Source organism: Tiliqua scincoides, chromosome 2, assembly GCF_035046505.1.
Source record: "Tiliqua scincoides isolate rTilSci1 chromosome 2, rTilSci1.hap2, whole genome shotgun sequence".
Classification (NCBI taxonomy): domain Eukaryota; kingdom Metazoa; phylum Chordata; class Lepidosauria; order Squamata; family Scincidae; genus Tiliqua; species Tiliqua scincoides.
Window position 1 is genome coordinate 158,909,785 of NC_089822.1, and position 21,995 is coordinate 158,931,779.

The 21,995-nt window shown below is 44.3% G+C and overlaps 1 protein-coding gene across 7 annotated transcripts in view; it reads right to left on the reverse strand.

Moving 5' to 3' along the window:
* Positions 1-21,995, reverse strand: part of MXRA7 (matrix remodeling associated 7) — an 81,126-nt gene that overhangs the window by 39,364 nt on the left and 19,767 nt on the right. For 4 of the 7 annotated variants that reach the window (XM_066618454.1, XM_066618457.1, XM_066618458.1 and 1 more), the window contains exons 2-3: positions 5,115-5,175; positions 3,055-3,108 (exon numbers count right to left, since the gene is read on the reverse strand). In XM_066618454.1, coding sequence (XP_066474551.1) covers positions 3,055-3,108; positions 5,115-5,175 — 115 coding nt within the window. Of the gene's footprint in view, positions 1-104; positions 440-2,621; positions 2,813-3,054; positions 3,109-5,114; positions 5,176-21,995 lie in introns of those variants that run through there. The other 3 variants (XM_066618460.1, XM_066618459.1, XM_066618456.1) reach the window with 3 other exon arrangements.

Consider the following 21,995-nt stretch of genomic DNA (forward strand, 5'->3'; position numbering starts at 1 on the left):
AGGGAGAAGTGCAGATTTTGTCAGGTTCAGATCTTAACCACCAGAATTCTTTTTCAGTCCTTTCAATTTGCATCGCAAGGAGTGACTTCACATCCAGTGCATCCAGATATTGAAAAATAAGTTTATTTTTAATTAAAATTTTTAAAACAATAGAAATGAGACTATCAGCACAATCATATACATGTTTACCCAAAAATAAGTTCCATTTTATGAATGGAGATTACTCTCATGTGACAGCCCACTCCTATGTGTGTTAAGTCAGAAGTAAATCCCATTATAGTCAGTGGGGCTTACTCCCAGTTGAGTGTGCATAGGATTGAAGCCTAAATGTGTTTAAGGACCGCAGCCTACTTCAGCCAGATCTACTGGAGAAACTTGAAATTTTGGCTTACACAGCCAACAAGAAGTCTTTATCTTCTTTTTCCTCTTTCTTCATAACCTGGAAAAGAAAAACAAGCTTTCCTGCTTTCTCAGTAAATGATTTCTCTGAATGAACTAGTCCAGTGTTTCCCAAACTGTGAGTCAGGACCCACCAATGAATTGTGAGCTTATTTTTGGTGTGTTGCAAAAAGTTTTTAAAACATTAAAAAAAAAATTTTCTGCAAGCTTTCTTGCCTGATTTGCAGAAGAAATTGTTAGCTGGAATGCTAACCTGTGACATGAGGTAATTTTCATACCCCTAGAGTAAAATGTCACATTTTCCGATCTCTAGTAATCGCTGTGCAGTAGATCACGTGTGAACCCAGTCTCAGCCTTTTGTTTGGCCTGGAAGTCCCTAACTGCACATCTTGCTCTCTGGGTCCGCCTTCTGGGTACCCTGGGGTTTGGGGGAACAGTCCTTGGACTCCATTTCTAGGAAGGGTCCAGCAAATGTCTATACCTCTACACACACACAATGTAAGGATGCTAGCAGACTCAGGAGCACAGGACCTCAGTTATTATTAATTAATAATTTATTATTATGAATAATAAAATATTGCCTCTTTCTAGAGCCTTTTTCTGCCTAGTGCTGCAGTTTTCAAACTCTCTGGGAGTTTGAAAAGTGCAGTAAGTTCTTGCAAGGGAGGAGAGGGAGGCAGCGGGGGCGGGGGGAAGGCAGGGACTGGGATGCATTGTCCTGGGGGTGCATTGTCCTGGGGGTGCGGGGAGCCCTGCACGAGTGCCTGCAGGGCTCCCCAGCTGGCTTGAAGTGAAAGTAGAGTGATCGCGCAAAACCGGAAGTGGGGCGTGATTGCTCTACTTTCACTTGGAACCAGCTGGGGAGCCCTGCAGGCACTCGCACAAGGCTTCCTGCACCCCGGGAAGGCTGCTGCAGGGACTGGTGAGTACATCCCAGTCTCTGCAGCCCCATCAGAAATGCGATCCTGGGGATCACATCGCTGCCTTGCCCCTGCCCCTTAAGGGGGCAGAGGCTAGGGCCCTCAGGCTGGGGCATTCCTTAAAAACTTCATTAGCAAATGTATATTTCTTGAATGGTTTGCCCTTTGCTTTGAAGGTTTATAGCAGTCATTCTGGAAGGATGATTTATGGATGCCCATGTGATAGCCAACTCCTCTTCCTCAGTACTTAAGGTCTGACAGTACTGAGTACTGGGAATATGTGCGAGCTGGGAATGCTGCTTGTTTCATTCATGTTTTTGATTTTCTTATAATGCTTCTCATCATCTATTTCTCTTCTTAGGATCTCACTCAATTCCTTCCATACTTCAAAAGCATCAGCGATGAACAGTATTTTCCTGCACACTGCTCAAGGCAACGGAAATGGGCTTCAGGATGGTCAACCAGCAATTCTCTTAAGTACAATAGTGAGAATGTTGACTATGATAGTGCCATCTACTTTTTCATGGTTTTGTAAACCATCATCAGGTTAGGCCAATTTTTGATACCAAAAGACAAAATAGTCTACTGCCAACTTCCATTGCACATCTGGTGGGAGAGTAAGCTTGGTTGGTTCCTTTCACTTTCTTCAGGTTAGATGCTGTAGAGTGGTTATTATGAAAGCATTGTGCACTTTTAACAACATTAGTCTTTATTTCTTGAGCACTGAAGTCTTTGACTACGAGGTATCAAATAAGCACTGCAGCCATATGTTATTAGCTTGGGATTCTCTGCACTTCCTTCTAGATTTCTTTTCATCTTGGTTACATTTGCAGCAGTATCCACGATTAAGCTACATACCAGTCATTTATATCTTTTCTCACAGTTTGCTATAGTTTTACTACTTCTTCTAAGTATTATGCTGTGTGTACATTTCCTGATGTATCCATTGTTTCTGTACGGAAGACGATCTTCTGTTGTCATTCAAGGGCATATAATGGGATCATTGTGGACATTGCTCCAACCATCAAGACTCAAGCTGACAGTTTTGCCCTGTAGACTTTTTTGCATACTGCTCAATTATTCTCTCAAATTTTACCTGGCAATTTTTCCGCAACATCTGTTCTCCTTGGTGGATGATATCCTGGCATATATACCTATATCCATAATTGTAATGACTGAACTATGTCAATTACCTGTGTTTTCTTAATGAAAAGGAGAATTTGTTGAATATACAAACCAAGTAATTTTTTTAATCAATTACTTCTTTTTGTAATTTGCTGATTCTTATCACAAACTTATCTGTGATGGTCTCAGAAGAGTGGAGATTTTTTTTAAACCACAGGCTTATGTGATTTAAAACTTAGGTGACATAGAAGATGCTACTGAAACAATGTCCCTTTCATTAGCTGATTACTTTGAAACTGTAGAAGAACATGACTGTGATGTTGAAGGTGAATAACCACTGGAATCCTGCATGTTCAGAATGGATCCTCCTAAAAAAGGTCAGTTTAGTTAGTTATTACAGTACTGTTCTGCTCAAGCATGCCCTGACACTTAGTACTAAAGGTGACATTGTATCCTGCATTGTATAACAAGAAAATCTGTCTATTTCGGCCACTGCTCTTTATTACATCTAAACCAATAGCGCCAGAAAGAATTCAAGTATGTCCAAGCAAACAATAAGGCCAGGGAAGATAGGTAGTCTTTCAGAAAGAAGAATAGAAAGTTTACTAACCTGAAGATCCTGTATGTCCAGATAGGTTCCTTCCATCATCTTCAAAGCAACTTCCTTTGGAGAGGGAACAATTCTCATGATGTTGTTTCATTTGGGCAAAAAGGCCTTGCATTTCTTTGTTGCATTGTTTGCATTTTGCCTGCATGCCTGTCTTATCCACAGCCCTAGGAACTTCATTAAAATATTCTCAAACAGTCACTTTTATGGCCTACTGCCGCGATATATTTTCCCTTCTAGTGATGAGGAAAGGTGAGGTAAACTTCAAAACTATCATTCAAAAGACCTCAAGACTTCTCATATATTCTGCTCATATCTTCCCACTTTGGTTTCTACTGCATGCATTTCCCTTTTTCCATTTATCTCCAGCATTCTTCTCCTTGCCCAGATTTACCCCACCTCCAATAATCCTCTGTCCATGGACTTTGTTGAAAGTGTGCACTTTCAGGTAAAGAAGTAAGGGCTTGACTTTGTCTGCACAAAGTTGAAGATGGACATTTGACAGGGTTGCCACCCTAAAGGAATCTGCATCACTGATCTTGGAGATTTTAATAGGGCTTCCAATAATTTATAACATTGCATCATGGGTGGGGGAGCCCCAGGAATTACTGCAATCGGAGTTGGAAAACAGAGCTGATCAGCTCTGTTATTTCTCATCTCCATCTATAGCTATTAAAAAGCATGTTTAAAGGCATGTTATCTCTGGCGACACAAACCCAGTCTGAGAACTACAAACATTTCTGATGGTATCTAATCTAGACTGAATACTAGTACTTGGATAGATAGAAAGATAAACCGAAATAATCTATGCAGAAGCCTATGGAACTCCATAAAGTCGAGGCCCAGTCCAAGAACTGTTGGAGTATATTTTAAAAAAGAAAAGAAAAACCCATGTGATGATAGCTTAAGGGCGCAGTCCAGACCCATATTTGGGCCGCAAACGTGCCATAAGGCACGTTTGCGCCTCCTCGAGAGGAAGCCAGGTTGGCGCTCTGAGAAGCACCGGTCTGCAGAGGCTGACATAAGCCTCTGCACTGGCTTCCTCTCAGATGCTTGAATTGGCCCGGCTAGGCCGACACAAGCAGAAAATGTAGGCGGGGGGGAGGCAGGGAGGAGGCGTTCCTGGGCGGCAGGAGGGCGGGCGGGGGGGGTGACCCCGAGGGCAGGTGGGCAGTCAGTGGGAGGCGGGGCTGGGATTGGGCAGTTATGCCGAATTACCAACTCCTGTTCCCAGGGAGAAGGGAGCAGCTTCAAGCCACTCCGCTCTCTTTGGACTTGTGCCACCTCCAGAGGTGGCACAAGTCCGAGGAGACCCATAGCGGCCAGCAGCCCTTACCCGGAGGTAAAAGGAAATGTTTCCCCTTACCTCTGGCTGAGCTGCTTATGGCCACTATCCTGCCTCCTGGCTTGCCTATTCCAGCGCAGGATAGGATTGCACCTTTAATTTAAAACATGTTAAAGGTCCAGGAGTCCTACAGTTGAAAGGTTGGTCACTGCTGAACTATAACATGTTTTAAATTAAAACTATAATCACATGGGTTTTCTTGTTTGTTTACAAAAAGTACAGTTTAAAGATTTAAAAATCCATTTTTATTTTTAAAAAATACACTTTTTTAGCCACCTTGAATGCCATTTAAGTAAAATAAAAATTGCATCTGCTTGTAAAAAGTTCAGAAAAAGGCAGCTGAAAACCAACCAAGTGACAATACAGTGTGGTACTGATATGATATTCATTTTATGAAATTCCTTGGAGGAGGAAGTTCACCTGTTTTCAATTCACAAATTGATTTCTAAGGCTATTTTTGCAAATGATGGGTTTAATGAGTGTTTGCTTTTCCTATAAAGCAAATCAAATCAATCAATAAATCCTGTAAGTCAAAAAAAGAAGCAGCTTACTACTACTTTGACTAAAATGTGCATTCAGTTTAATAATGGTTCTTTTTCTCTTCCAATTTTACATTCAAAATAATGACAGTTGACTAAAAGATGTTCATGCCATCAGTTATGAAAGCTTGTGTCTCTGACAGTTCTTCCTCTAGTCATCATGTAAGCCCAGAACTTACCATCTTCCGTTTCAGGTTCCTTCACCACTAGTTTCTCATTTTCTGATTCTTGATCTTCTTCCTGGAACAGGAGAATTGAACATAAAACTGTTAAAAAGCTACTGGCAGAAAAAGCTCCTTGCAAAACAAACAGATCAAACCATTACAAACCACAAGGGAATTAGAGGCAAAAATTTCAGAGATAGAATTCTATTGGAGCACACAGAAAAAAAAATTCCACATTAAATACACCCTTATAGTTCACTTACATTTTCCTCCACATTGCTCTTATGAGCACCAGAAGGGGGGAGACACAAGTGTTGGAGCGTATTAATGTATGATGGATCATCATTTAAGTGTTTCCTGGGGACACACTATTATGTTAACAAAACAGGGCAACAGCAAGGATTGGCATAGCCTAGGATTTCTACAAAAGATATATTTGAAATGTTAAGTATTGAAAGTTGTATTTTGAATTTCCTCCACATGTAAGGTGAACATGTCCATTCACTTTTTAACATGACTCTCTTCCACTTTCAATCCTGCATTAACAGCATACACAAAAATCCTAGGAGAAGTCTTTTGGAGCAACTTCTCACAACATATACTCAATATGGGATTGTTTGCAAAGGTCTCCAAATTTCCCCTTTATCTCTGAAACTATGTGGAAGGGGCAGCTTGATTTTCTCCTTCAGATCCAGAAGATCCAGAAGATGCATTACAATGCAAAGAGGAGAGCAATAGTGCTTGCACCACTGGCGTAAGAAGGGAAAAAAAATCTCTTGCTGGAACCACTGGTCAAGGGTTGATAGCCTCACCTCTCCTCTCTGGTAACTTAGCCACACTCCTTATTAAAAACAATAATGTATCCTAAAGTACAAAATGCCTTCCCTCAGGAATGAGCAATTGCAGCCTGTCTCTCCACTTCAGAAGTCAAGAGCAGTGCCTCTCTCCAAGGCAGATGGCAGAAACCCCATGCGGGCCTGAGTCTTCGCTTTTTTCTTTTCCGATATTAAGCACTGTCCGTACAGCATACTGACAGCGTAGACCAAACAACTACAAACAAACCTTTAAAGATTATACCTGGGGTGGAACTTCTGTATCACCCTAAAACCTCATGCTGATATTCCATATCTGACTGGGCACATACCCTTCACAATATGGATTTTATACTCAGATATGCAAGAGTACAAAATGTAGCATGAGAAACTGGCCATAGTGTCATGAGAAAATGCAACAGCTCATTTTTTCTCTCTTTGGGCTAAACTACACATTACAAAGAATGCATGAGCTTGGTTGTTCCTAAATAGTGTGTGGGGTGTGTGCACCCATGTGCATAAAACACCGCAAAGTGACAGTGAGGGTGGGGGGAGGAGAGGCTTTCTTTCTTACCGCCTGCTGTGGTTCCTATCCCAACTGTGTGTGTCCCTGTGCCCTATTGACAGTTTCTGAAAAGCTTCAATTGAAAACCAACTGGAGCTCTTTTGAAACTATAAATAGAATGGCAGTCGCACTATCGGAATAGGAACCACAGCAGGGGATGTGGTGTTCAGGCTTGCCCATACATACATACCAGCATGTTATCTAAAAGCAAAGCAAAAGGCCAAATGGCAGGCTCTTCATAACATGTGACTTGGTACTTAGGAAGAAGCTGCACACCTCAGTGGCTGCACATATGCATGGCGTACTGAAGGTCCCCCATTCTATCTTCAGCAATTCCAGTTAAAGAATATCAGTACAGTAATAAGTAATGTCTATTGTGCCACTGTCACTGAGAGCAGCAAACACTGGTTTAGATGGCTTTACAATTTAGATGGTCAGTGATCAGATTCGTACGTCCAACATAATTTTGGAGCAATTTTGTCACCACTAGTTCTGACGATTTCTGTGGCCAGAAAAATAAATAAAATATTTTATTGAGGGGTGGGTGGCCAATGTAATTCCACAGACAGTGGATGAAGGGAAAAAATGACAGTCTCTCTGATTGCCTTTGGAGCCCAGGGCACATCATGGTTTGCAGTAGAGGCTGGAATTCAGTGCCCTGGTCTTTTCCACACTCCACTGCCTCTCCTTGGTCCCTTCCCCTTCTTGTCTTACATTACAGAGAAGGAAGGTTAGATGTGACAAGCTGGAAGTCTCTTATGGAATGCTATAGAATCCTGGAGGGTAGCAAGCTGATGTTTCTTTACTACTCTCCCTCATTCAAATTCTATTTCGGAAAGAAATGACTCACATGGCAATCCTATGAATGTCTGCTTAGAAGTAAGTCCCATTGAATTCAGTGGAGTTTACTCTAAGGTATGTGTACATAAGACTGCCGCTTTAGTATGTTAACACAATAACCCCTCTTTTACACTCAGCTGACGTGCAAATTCAACCATGTGTGGTCGGCAAACCAAACAAATCCCAACTCAGAGAAAAACAACAGTTTAAACTACGGGTGTCAGACTTGTCTCATAAAGCAGGCCAAAAAGCATTTGTGGTGCCTTTTGATAACTGAGCTCACCCAGCACTGTCCTTTCAGCAGTGCTGCTTCTTTCACAGGTGCCATGTCACAGCTCGGCAGCTGAGAGGAGCTGATGGCAGCACTGAGAGAGCCCAATTATCACATGGGCCAGATAAAGAGCTTCTGTGGGCCAAATAAGGCCTATGCCTATGCAATTGACCCCTGCTAATTGGGTAAGAGGCACTTTTTCAAGTGGGTGCTCCTTTTTTTAGCAGGGGGAGAGTAACTGGCCCACCTCACCCCAGCACTGTCTGTTCTAGTGGCTGTCTGCTGGTATTCATTTGCATCTTTTTAGATTGTGAGCCCTTTTGGGACAGGGAGCCATTTAGTTATTTGATTTTTCTCTGTAAACCGCTTTGTGAACTTTTAGTTGAAAAGCGGTATATAAATACTGTTAATAATAATAATAATAATAATAATATAGGCCTTAGGTTTGACACCTCTGGTTTAAACAGTGAAGGCAATTCCACTGAGATCAGAGAATGAAGCTGCTGATCCATCGGTCTCTGCTTGTCTCTCATAATTTTTTAAGAGACAATATATATTACTTTCTGGATGTAAGGGATTTTCAATGTAATATTGAGTATACGGAGGGCCCCATATATCCGCGGATCCCTTATCTGTGGATTCAGTTATCCACGGATCAAGTCCAGCCCCCCCAGCACATGTGCCCGCCCGCACACCCCCTCTGGAGGGGAGGCTCAGCGGAGACTGGAGACGTCCATCCTTGACTTTCCCGTCCTTGACATCTGTCCTTCTTCATGAAACCGGAAGTCATGTGTTTTGAGCTCTATAGCTCAGGCCGAGAATGGCAGAGGCTGGGCTAAACATCCCCAGCCTCTGCTGAGTTTAGACTCCCCTCTGGGGGGGCAGCTCCCCAAACCGTGGGGACGGGCATTTCCCGTAGCCACTGTTTCAGCTATCCCTGAAACAAGCTATCTCTTACCCCTGATAAGAGGGCACACTTGTGCACAAATTTAGTTTTACATGCTGACTCTGAAACACAATGCTTGTGTATGGTGAGGGGTGACTGTATATAACTATGGCTATTGGGTGCCAAATCTCAGGTTTTCAGCTGGAGACTTTAGTTTGGGATGGGCACCTCTGTTGTTCCCCTTCAGCGTTCCATACAAAAGTTTGTGCATGCTGCTGGCACACCACTCAATGTCCTCCCATTCATCTGGAAGGAGAAGAGGAGGAGGAGTTATGCAGCAGTATAAGTGGTGATAACAATATTATTTTAAAATACTACTTTAAAACAATACTGTTTTTCACTCATCATTTTGAAAAAGAATATTGCTTCTTCCGCTGGAAACATTTCTCTTTAAAGGTAAGGATTTCTCTCTGTCCTTTCCTCTGCAAGGTTCCATCCTGGCACCAGATATTTTAAGACATTCAATAGTATGCAACTCTGTGACATCACCAGGGCCTGCCTCCTGAATCTCCAGTTTGGTGGTGCTTCCAGGCTGGCAGCTCCGTGATTGGGACAGACACTAAATGCATGATGGTACCCTGAGAAAGGGTATAAGAGCTCCCTTCTCAGTAGGAAAAGGAAGGAAAATGGAAGAGAATCATGAACATCCCACTGCACTGGTTCTGAGCTAAGAAAAAGAAGATATGCATCATAAGCCCTCCTTCTCTTTGCTATAATACCTGAGAGATGCCCCAAACAGACTAACACCACATCCAGGGGTTGATTTTTGCAGGGTTTTTGCTGGAAAGCAGCATGTCAACTCAGTGCGCTAGCCAGCAAGCATCATGCGAGCATTATGCCAGCCCCTCTGTGACCAATCCAAATGCATTAGACAGAAGCACTGCAGGAACAGGAACTATCATGTAAACTCCCAGAATAACAGGCCCTAAGATAACAGAGAAAAATACAGGGCATGACTACACAAAGCATTTCAACTGACTGAAGAGATCCCTCTCCCCAAAGAACTGTAATTCTGTGAGGAGAGCTAAGAATCTGTCACAGGGCATGCTCAACATCCCAGGCAACCTGCGGTTCCAAGGCTTTTTCTTGGGAAAGTCATAACAACTGTTTAAATGAATAAAAGTTTGTAGTCTGGATTTGCACCATGGGGTACTTCAGTTTAGTTTATGGTTTCCGTCACTGGAAAAGCAGGTACCTAGTATAGCACCCTAGTTGGTCAATCAGCGAGTCCGCCACTCTGTCACACCTACATGCACACTCAGACACTTCTGTTCATGCACTTACTTTTTCTTTAGTACTTAGGTGCTGGAATGCGTAACAACAAGGCAGCAAACTGCACACATTCTCTCTCCATGCCTTTGTATCCCTGGAGAGGAGTGGAACAGCCAGTCAGATTCCAGATGGTGTGTGGGCCTGTCTCTTGTCTCCTCCCCAACTCATCTAATCTCCCATGTTTGATTCAAGGGGACAGGGCCTTTACAGCTGCTGCTGCTTGCTGTATTTGTAAGGGATGGTGTATGTACAGAGGAAAAGCCACAGGAGGCTGCCAACCTCAATTAGGGAGAAAGAGTCAAGATGGAAACAAAGGGAGCTAATACGGGCACCAGGGCCATGCCTTTATCAAGAGTCTGGCAAGAGAGAGACACAGAGAGAGAGAGAGGAGAGATAAAACAGGAATACGCTTCCCTGCATTGAAGGTTTTGTGAATCCTAAAAGCAGTTTATAGAAACCAGGAATTTGCTTTGTAGCCCAGAGGCCAGAACCGGGTGAGTGTTGTCACTAATGGGGAATGTGAATTATTCATCAGCCTTTTTGGGTGCATTTTGCATTCTCTGGTCTCTGACTCATCAGCTGGACACACGTCCTGCATTTCCACCTCTGACACACACATACACGCCTCTATTTTAGTCCATGCTTCCAAAAATGGAAGCTCTGTTAGCTGCTTCATTCATGTTTTTTTCTGGTCCATATTTGGAGGAGAGGAAGTGTGGTGGACCAGCAAGCCTGGGCTGTCTTGTGCACAGTTCTGCAAAGAATGTCATAGAAAAAATGATTTGGCTGAGTCCTCCTGCACAGTCAAGGATACATCAGATCAGGAAAATGTTGTCTCCATACATAGGGCAGTCTGATGTTCTGGCTACAATATAGCAGTTTCATCCACTTGCCTGTCTTTGGTCCACATCCAGCCTGTAGGATCTTTTTCATCTGCACCAGTTTTATGTCTTCTCTATTATCTCTCTCTCCTGGCATGTTTGTCATTAGATGTGTGGGTGAGAGTCAATTGTGGACCTCCCATTATGTCCGATGGGGCAAATACCCTGGGTGTGAGCCTCTAGGACCCCGCGGAAGCCTCTCTGAGGCTCCCGACGGGGTCAGAAACTGTGCTTCCGGTTTCCTGGAAGCGCAGTTTATTGCGTCGGGGAAGCCTCAGGGAGTTTCCCTGACGCAGGCACAGGTCGCGCAAGGCTCTGTGAACCTCAGGTGAGTGGGGGGCCATGACAGCCCGTGGGGGGTGCCATCGCAGACCTTTACTCGTACAGGGCTGGGGAGGTCTGCCACTAACAGTCAGAGAGCTAGATGGAATTAAGGTAGACCAGGTAACTGGAGAGTCTGTGCTTTGCCATAAATATGCAAAAGTGCATTCAATATTAGGAGAATTCTGAGCCATAGAGATGCTCCGAATGAATGAGGTTGATTGATTGATTGATTGATTGATTGATTGATTGATTGATTGATTGAGTGAAGCAGGTTCAGCAGCAACTGACTGCATCTCTGCAGAAAGGGCCTACTCTTTGTGAAAAACTATACCTGAAGCAGTGGTGTCACCCAACCCTGCTGGCTTTTTGGCTGTAACTTTTGATAGAATAGAGATATTTCAACACGGTCTGCATGAAATTATGTATCAATTTATATATATATATATATATATATATATATATATATATATATATATATATATATATATATATATATATATATATATAATTATGGTATTATTCAAAAATACCAAGATTTAAAATTTTTTGGCCAGTAGCAGTATCACCCCCCCCCCATGTGCATCACCTGGTGCGGCCCGCATCCCATTGTGACGCCACTGACTTGAGGAACTGGACTTTCCCCAAAGCTGTTGAAAATTCTTATCTAGTGCTTGTTAGAACAGCCCTACTGCTGGCCATTACCACTTCTCATGGTAATGAGTGCTGAAGTTTCATTATCCACTGCATGAAAAAGGTTTCTTTTGCTCATGTGAGTGCCTTCTAACTCAAATGCAACATGAAGTATCAATAAATACACCAACTGTCACAAAACTGTGTTTGCTATGTTGGAAAGTATTACACTTTGAGTACTCAGAAATATTTCCTAAACATCAATCATTTCAGCAACATTTTTGAAGGCAGGTTTGAGGGCTGCATGTAGCAAATGAGAAACAAGTGGATATTGATTCCCAAAGGCTGCAATCCAATACTCATTTACAGAATAAGTCCCACTGAATATAATAGGACTTACTTTTAGGTAAACATGTATAGGACTCACCGTACAGCTACAATCCTGAGCACACTTACATGGGAGAAAATCCCACTTAATAGAATTTAGTTCTGAGTACACATGCATAAAATTGTGCTGTAAGAAATTGATTGTGCAAAAACAAATCTGATTTGGTCTTAGCTCTGTTGCCTTTTCCATTCAGGATCAAGGCAAATGTCCTTGCTTACATGTTCTTTGCAGGTTCTGTAAGCAGCCCGTGCCCTTTCAGTTTCAGCTTATTTCTTTTTAAAAAATGCGATGGCATGCCAGAGCTAAAATCCATTCATCTTTAACCACTCAGTCATGATGAATTTGCACCAAGTGTGTAGTCCAAGAAGACACTTCTTGTCAGTTGCAATCCTAGTTGATGTACTGCTCAGAAGCAGGACCATAGAATGCTGTCCCGTCCTGTTCCCCCGAGGAGATTGCCATCCCCCACATAGTGGTCACGTCCGGAGCCTCGCACAGTGTCCTCTAGCTCTCCAAACACCTTCTAAGCCACTGGAAGGCCTTTAAATATCACTTTTGGTTTTTGTCAGAAAACTGGAGGTGATGCTTAATGGCCCTCTGGAGGCCTTAGAAGCTTTTAGAGGGCTACAGGACACTGTGTGCGGCCTACCTGGACCTCAGCAGGGCTCTAGGTGGTGGGCAGTGGCAGAGTAGTGGCTGAGGGGGGCAATAGGTGGCAGGTGTGGTGCCCTGGAGCATTTGCCCTCCCAGGAATGCTAGTGCTTCTTGTTGGTACTGTTGTTATGAGCTTGGGATTCACTATACCCCTTACAAACTGCTCTGCAATTATCCTAATTGGGGTATGATCCCACCAGACACAGACAGGAAGCATTTTGCTCAGTCCATTCCACTGAAAATCCTTCTGTTCAATTGGAAAGTGGTTGGCTTTCCAGCATATGCCTTCAAGACACTTCTTTCATCGGCTGGACACCACTGATGTACTTCCTACTGCTTTTGAGTAGGCCTATGAACCAAGAAAAGGCCATCTAATTGAAATAGAGGTGGGGCCTCAGTATCCATGGGGGATCCAAGCTTGGATCGCCCGTGGATACTAAAAATCACAGCTAATCAAATCTGTGATCTTAAGCCCCTTAAGTCCTCTGAAGGGAATGGAAATGAGCTCCAGTTCCCTCCAGAGGGCTTTCTAAGGTCGGAAGAGCGCACATCTCCTCATGGTCTCTGCGGGCTTCAGAATGGCCTTTTCAGTCAAAGATACACTACTTCCAGTTTCCCAAGGGAAAAGTACCAGAAGTAGCTTTTTTTGGCCAAAAAGGCATTCTGAAGCCTGCAGTGGGTGAATGCGCACAGCCTCTGCAGCCTCCAGAGGTGACCAGAGCTGTGCCTGCAAGTGGGGCCAAGTCTGGTTCAATGCAGGTCTGGGGGATCTACAGTGAGCCAGATCTGTGAATACACAATCTGCGAATACGGAGGGCCCACCGGTCATGTAATCAGTTAACCAACTATTTGCATATATAGTCACATATTTTTAGTACTTCAATAAGGATCCCGAAGAATGCTGGCAGTTTACAAAATAGCTTAAGGTTTAAAAAATACACCCCAGCTGTAATTCATTGCCTACAGAAAGGAAATCCATCTTTATTATTGTTATTCCTGGCAGTAGGTCCAGCAGCAACTCTGTAGCTCTGCAGACAGCCGACTCTTTGCATATACCAAGTTGGCGATTTTTTTTTACCGTCTTACATTTGCAAAGTTCTGAATTCTAAGGGTTTGTTCCTCAGAACAATACTGATGTTCCTCAGCTAAGATTTGAAACACATTGGCTTTTAAATCTGAACAATGCATAGCACTGCCAGTGCTGAATACTTATTTGCAAATAGATGATACAGCTGTTTTACATCTCCGCTCCACATCCGTTTGCTCAAGCAAGGAGAGTTTGGGCAGCAGAAACACTATCTGTTCCCCAATATTTCTGTCAGGCCATTTTACAGACCGCAAATGGAAACTGAGACACAGTGACTTTCCAACACTATGAGAGCAACATGATCAAGGGTGTAAGCACCAGTGCTAGTGCCAGGTTGTAGAGAGCCTGCACTGCCCCACTACCCGCCTGATGGCACACTGGGTACTTCCACTGCCACCAGTACTGAGGGTTCAGGAGTCATTCTGGTCAGATGAGACCTGTAATGGATGTGAACCACTGGCCAGTATCCAACCTGGCCTACCCCTGACACCATCCGTGGTAATGGACTTACAAATACTCACTCACTGAAATAACTGCATTATTCCAAGCTCCCTGTAGAGTTTGAGCCATTGCATGCCTGCTACTGTGTCTCCATATGGAATGCTATATCCTGCTTGACAGATGCTAGGAACAATCAACCAGAGAAAGTTCTCTTCCTCATACCCTACCCATACATTTTCCAGCGGGGTCTGGAGATAATTTAAGTCTACTGGACTAGAAAGATCTTTTTAGACTGATGCAACTTTTGTTTTAATCCGCCTCTGTATTTTGAGTTTTGTTCCATTTTGTATACATGGGTCTGCTTTTTTCTGTGAAAAGAATCTTGCAGATTGAACATTTAATCTCTTGTCCCACAGCCCCCATGTTTAGCTTCTGCAGCATGAAAACCTGTTTGCAAGTGCAATGCACCAAGAGCGGAAATTTATTTCAATGCTGGGAATGCATAATGCTTAAAAGCCAGTTGTTGGGAAGCAATAGCAGGAGAGGGCTATTTGCATGCCTGTCCAAATGGGCTGCCCAGAAGCATCTAGTTGGCCACTGTGCAAAGCTGTTGTCAGGAATTCTGCATTGTTGCTGAGGACACAAGGATCTCAGAAGAGACTGTGGCTGATAGCTAAGGCCACCTCTGTGTCCATAATGTTTGTGTGGTGGTGGCTGAGAGACACTGTTTGGGACCACCCAGAAAGGAGGAAGACGTCCATGGAAGGTAGACGTCCACTGGAACCTACCTCAGTGAAACAGGATGCTTGCTTAGATAGAACTTTGTTCTGGTTCAGCAGCGCCCTCCTGATGTAAATGTTCAGTTGGACCTTGCTTTCCTTCCCAAAGGTTTCCTTTCATACTCATACCAAATCTGCTCTGAGCAGACAGTTGGATGCCTGGCTTCATCCACAGCAGGCCTGGCTAGACTTGTCAGTCCAATTCCTTCACATCCATGTGTTAGAAGATCCAGCTGGATCCACTCTCAGCTTTTCGAAAACTGTTTCCAGACTTTTTTATCGCCTTCATTAGCAACAGATTCCTTTGGTAAACTAGAATATCACTGGACTGACCATATAATGACTACTGAACAGATGAGAAAGTTATTAGGCCAGATTAGACAATACTTCTCCCCAAATTTGGCCTATAGCACGGATGGCCAGTGAGAACATAGGTGGTGAAAATCCCCAGAGTTTCCCTTCCCAGTCTCAGAATAGGGGCTAGTGAATACTTTAGGATTGGCAACATGCAATCTATTGTTTAGGAGTTTAGGGAAACTCCTTCATGTCAAAAGATGTTTAGTGCATCCCTCCTATTGAAGCTTGTATGGGTCCGGACTGGGCACTTCTGCCCACTGGACCAGACTCTGGCAAGAGGTAACAATGCCCAGCTGATCATGCCTTGAACAGTGAGGCAGAACGGTGTCTTCATCAAGCCAAGGGCATATACGATTAAGGTCGCAATCCTAACCTCTGGGTTAGGCAGGCACAAGTCACTTGCACCGACCTGAAGGTGTTGCAACCATGCCATAAGGCATGTTTGAGTCGACTTAAGAGTTGGGGAGGCCAGTGCAAGGAGTTGTGCTGGCCTCCCCATGCTGGATCCAGGCCCAGGATGGTAAGATTGTGTCAGCCGAGCTCAGCTGATGCAGGGCTCTGAGGGGAGTGTGGGAGGAGATGGGAGGAAGGCGTGCCAGGCTGGAAGGAGGATGGGTGGCAGGCATTCTGAAGGAAGGGATCTGCGCCACCTCAGGAGGTGGTACAGATCCAAGTAGACCCATTAGGGCTGCTTTGGCTCTCTCCGGGGTAAGGGGGAAAGTTTCCCCTTGCCCCTGGCTGAGCCACAGAGAAGTGCCATGGCAGACTGGAACCATTGTCTAGAGCAGGCGTGCCTAAACCCCGGCCCAAGGGCCACTTGCGGCCCTCAGGGACCCCCAATCCAGCTCACGGGGAGTCCCCAATCTCCAATGAGTCTCTGGCCCTCCGGAGACTTGCTGGGGCCTGCACTGGCCCAATGCAACTACTCTCATTGTGAAGGCCAACTCCCTCCATCTCTTGCTGTTTCACATCTGTGAAGCAGCAACAGCAGCAAAGGAAAGGCCAGCCTTGCTTTGCACAAGGTCTTTTATAGGCCTTGAGCTATTGCGAGACCTTCATTCAGTCATATAAGTTCCACCTCTAATATATTCATTTATGTAAATTTATTCAAATTTTAAATGTAAATTAATTCTTTTTTCTCTGGCCCCCAACACAGTGTCAGAGAGATGATACGGCCCTCTTGTCAAAAAGTTTGGCTACCCCTGGTCTAGAGTAAGAAAGATCAAGAACAGCCCAATCCTATCACTCACCACCAGTGCCAATGCAGTTGCACCAAAAAGACAAACACTGCATCCTATGGCGGGGTGCCCAAACCCCGGCCCTGGGGCCACTTGCGGCCCTTGGGGACTCCCAGTCCAGCCCTCGGGGAGCCCCCAGTCTCTAATGAGCCTCTGGCCCTCCGAAAAATTGCTGGAGCCTGTGCTGGCCCGACGCAACTGCTCTCAGCCTGAGGACGACTGCTCAACCTCTCACCTGAGCTGTGAGACGAGGGCTCTCTCCACTACTTGCTGTTTCATGTCTGTGATGCAGCAGTGGCAGTGAAGGAAAGGCTGGCCTTGCTTTGTACAAGGCCTTTTATAGGCCTTGAGCTACTGCAAGACCTTCATTCATTCATATAAGTTCCATCCCTTATGTATTCATTTATGTAAATTTATTCAAATTTTAAATGTAAATTTTTTTTTCCTGGCCCCCGACACAGTGTCAGAGAGATGATGTGGCCCTCCTGCTAAAATGTTTGCACACCCCTGTCCTATGGTGAGGGGTGGGTGATTGGACATCCTGCAGAAGTGAAAACGTTTTGTGTTGAGTGAAAACATATTGCACTTCCTACCTGGTTGAGTGCCTGATCTTCAATGGGTCTCCTTGGACGTATGCCACCTATTTTGGTGGCATATGTCTGAAGAAAGGGGTGGGGCAGTTTTGAAAAGATGGGATAAGATCTGGATTGTGCTACTGCTGCTGGATCCACAGTGGAGGTGCCGCTCGTGCTCGGCCTGCAATTCACTGCAATCAGTGTCATGAAGTATCATGCACCAGTAAAGTATGGCTTTTGGGAGAATGCCCGAGATGCTTAGCTTCAGAAGAAAATAAGTCTATGCCAAATAGAAGAGTCCTTAGAGTCCTCAAGCCAAGCTACCCCTTGGAGAAATGGGACAGCTGGTTGAGTTATGGGCAAAACAAGAGGACAGAAAAACCCATCAGGGGAAGAAAAAGATGTGACCCAGTTGGCAAGCAGCATGCAAAGGAGCAGCAATGTGGCGTTTTCAGGTCAGAAGCGACAGCACCCCCCCCCCCGCCCTGTGCTCCCCCAGCATTTGCTGACTGTGGCCTTGAGAACAGCATCAGCTTAGCTGGCTGGAAAAAGGAGTTTTCCTTTCAGAAAGAGGGCAGTGGAAACCTTCCTGCCTGGGGGAGAACAGAGGCAGAGATCCGTATCTGGGAGCATCTGGAGGACAGCTACGTGCATAGGCAGTTTGGGCAGCTGTTGTACAGACAAAGGCCACTTTTCTGGAGGCTTAATGAAGGGGGCTTCTCACCCAGCAGCTGCCTGAGCTACTGAGTGTGCTAGGCCTGGAGATTGTGGGTTTCCACAACTGTTTTATCTTCAGGCCAATCTCTCTTCTGTGTACTTCTCTACCACAGAGCAGTGCTTTGCACCCAAACATTTTTGGAGGTTCTAAGCTAGCTGCAGTTGCCAGCTTCACTTCTGAGGTTACTGATTGGGGGCAAACTGAGAAGTGGAGGGACTGCCCTCAAAACCAAAAAAGACCCAAGATGTCAAAATGGGGATGGAACTCAACAGTCTGCAGTATTCCCTGATTCTTTATGCTATCAGCAACCATGCCTGGTTATGAAAAAACACCAGCAAACCCAAAGAGGATAAAGATGCATGGTTTGGAGAAAACAGACCAAGATGGTGTGTGCTGACTGTGGCATAAATTACCCCTTATTATGCACTTCTCCATATACACACGCAAGGAAAACAAGGCTTTTATAAGTATTAATGTGAAAATAGTGACATTGGTCTAAGAGACCAATCCTATCCTCCACCATCCCAGGCTGCAGATCTGATCCAAACCAGATTTCGTTTCCAAATGTTTGAGCCCCCATTTTACATTAAGTTTATATACTTTTTTTGTATTTGTATGTTTATCATTTCATAAAATTGAGTAAAAAAAATTTCAACGAAAGCAGAACGAAAAAAGATTTTCAATCTCTAACATCTAAAAGTGAATAGCATCGTGTCATTTTTGTGGAATGTCATTTGGGTTTTTTCTTCATTAACGGTGCTTACAGAGGACTGCATTTTTATTTTTTTTTTCTTGCTGTGCTTTCCGCCTGGGGCAGAGGGTCAGGCTTCTGCACAAGAGGAACATGAATATCACAGCAGAATGGATTGGGGGGGGGAGCCCAGTTCTGCCTATTTTGTCAGGAACATTTCAAATGTTGACCATTATGAACAAATAAAGCTCATAAGAACATGACAAGGAAGGAGCAAAGTGAATGGCAGAGGAGCTCAACCTGTCTTACCAGTTGTTTCAATGTGCCCCCTTTTCACGAACCAAACTGCAATCTGTTTTTATGTGTGCTTTTGGATGACCTCACTGGTGTTTGTTTCCTACATGCGCTCTCTCCCTGCCCCCTATCACAGGGCCCAATCCTATCCAGTTTTCCAGCACTGGTGCAGCTGTGCTAATGGGGCATGTGTTGCATCTTGCAGTTGGGGGGCAGTCACAGAGGCCTTCTCAAGGCACAGGGACATTTGTACGCTTACTTCAGGGCTGCATTGCAGCTACACTGGTGCTGGAAAGTGGGATAGGATTGGGCCCACAAGCATCTATCAAACAAGTGAAATTGCCCAATATTTCTTTTGGCAGGAAATCAAGAAGAAAAGAAAGTACCGTAGGTATTTTATTTTAAAGGTGAAGCTGCCATAGCAAGCAGAGAAGCTGGAGACGGGAATCGAGCAATTGTTGTGTCCCAGGGAAGAGGAAGGGTGTGAAGAGAATGCAAATGCTGGAGAGCTTAAGAAAAGCCACCACTTGGAAAATAATTCTTGGCTAGGGCACTTAGGAGTGAAACACGTTGCCATTTATGGCTCTGCTTTCTGACCCAAGCCTGATGCAAGACGTTGCAAGAGGAAAGGGAGAAGAACAAAGTCTGGAATCAAGGCAGCGGTTTGCCTCTGAGAGTGTGGCCAACTAGACAGTGACATCAGGCCCACTTCCCTTTCACCCCAATCCTTCAGTTCAATTTCTTCATTGTTGTGTATCGAAGGAAACAGCTGCTGAAGCAAACACCTCCCTTGACCTCTGGCAGAGTCTGAGAATCTAGTGGAGAGTTGGAAGGCCAGTGAGGGATGTGCCTTGGAACAGGTATGAACTCTCCCACTGTGTGGCAGCCACAAGGAATCTGAGCCCACTCATATGCTGTTTTCGCCTGTGTGCAACTCGTACTTCAGGTACATGCGTATGCATAGGGGAAGGAGGAATTCTGTGGAAAGCAAGGAGGAGGTGCCTTATTGCACATTACATTCAGCACACAAACAATCTGTGTATATGATGGCCCAATCTATTGAAAGGCAGCCCTGGCGGAACAACCCTTACTCTTGGAAGTTTGTCTGATATAAGCGTATTTCCTGATATGCTGTCATTTTGTATCCCAAGCACATACAATGACATAATCTTGACCAATTGTCTTTCTCTTGAAATGGGCCTCCAGGACCCTTGCTCAGATGATAGTCTGACTTTTTGGATGATGTGTGAAAATAGGGTGAGGAACCATCCATTCATGTTTCTCAGTCACTGCCAATGTGATCCTGTGGATGGAGGATTGGACTTATTTGAACCCAGGTTCAGATCTCATCTTGCCCTTGAAATCACTGGGTAGTTAGGCAAGTTCTTTTTCAGTCTCTCATCTTTAAGATGGGGATAATAATGACATCTCACAGTGGGAGTATTGTGAGAATGAATAAGGATTGAAATCACAATCAAAGGATAAAATAAATGTTCATTAAATTCCACTCAGTGATCAGGCTGAAACAAGACTCATTTGTTCAGGGGAAAAGGTGCAGCTCGCACAGGGTTATTGAACTCTTTTAGAAAGAGAACCCACTTTTAGAAAGACGAGTCCTTATTTTAATCCCAGAAAGCTGTACCAACACAGATCCTTGAAGGCAAAAAGATGATCAGAGACTACAGGGCTCAGGAACCAGACATATCCAGGCTAGGTGCCAGCATCCCCAGGTAGATAATTAAAGCCAACCTTTGAGAAATTCTTTACCATCCAGCATGTTGCTAGCTGGCCAGATCTACTATTTATTCTCCTTCTATATTTGTCCCTGGCCTGTAAGGAGTCATAAGGGAAGGAGCTGACAAAGGGCTCCTCACCCCACCCCACCCAGTAATGCCATTCTCTGGGGAGGCTTTGCAAGACTGTTTGAGCCTGCTGCTCCTGACAGCATTTCTAATCTAGCTCATTAATACCAGACCTCCCTACTGCATTTATTGGCGACACACTATGCCGTTTGCCCAGACATTTTAAATAGATTTCAGCTCAGCTTAGAAACTGGGGGAAATTGCTGGTTGTAATGATAAGGGTGCAAGACTGAGAGTCCAAAGGAAACAGTTCTATTCCTGATTGTTTTAGTCTTTCAGTGCAGCCTTGAAAATTAGGGATTTTTTTATCTGCCTCTGTTTCCTTGCTTATAAAACAAAACAGCACCTCTCTCCGAACCACTGAGATACTTGGCTCCAGAAATACTTAGAAAAGGACTTCTGCTTGCAGTCGTTTCTGTCACTAGCTTGATGGGAATCATTCACCCCCAAATCCCTCTGTTTAACAGACACTCCTTACTTTGCTCAAAGTATTGCACAGTGTTTGTTTTGGACAATTTCAGAGTCACCAGGAACATTCTCATCTGCCACCAAAGAAAATCTGCCACCTGTACCTTGTGTACAATATTGTGAACTGAATACTTCACACGCTGCAGAGGAAGAGAACAGACACTTGTTCTTTGGCGAGAAGTTCTGTACTCCTGCTTGCTTCCCATCTTGTGTCATTCTGAACCTAACATTTGGTTTCCTGCAGAATGTGGATTTTTGTTCCCTTTTCTTTCTTTTTTTTTTTGCAAGGAACTGTTTGTTAACAGAATGAGGAAGACAAGATGTCAATGGGACTGGTCTAAATGGTAAAAAAAACTGTGGCTTTTGAATCACGATGGTTTTGTGAAGACAAAATATATATGTCTGTGTATGCCACAGAGCTTTTTACGGTCCAATCCTATCCAACTTTCCAGCACCGAAGTAGTGTGCCATTAGAGTGTGTGCCGCATTCTGTGTTGGGGTGGCAGTCACTGAGGCCTCCTCAAGGGAACATTTGTTCCCTAATCTAAGGGCTGCATTGCAGCTGCATCAGTGCTAGATAGCTGAATAGGACTGGGCCCTTAGTGTCTTTTCTGAAGGATTGGATTTGGACATGGGAGACCTGCATTCTTCATGAAGCTCACCAAGTGGCCTTGGCAAAGTCACACTCTCATAGTCAAAACTACCTTGGAGGGTTGTTGTCTGAATGCACACAGTCCTGACCTGAGTTCCAGAGTCTGGTCTTAGGCCAATGATGCAGTAACCTTGATGAAGCTAAGCAGAAC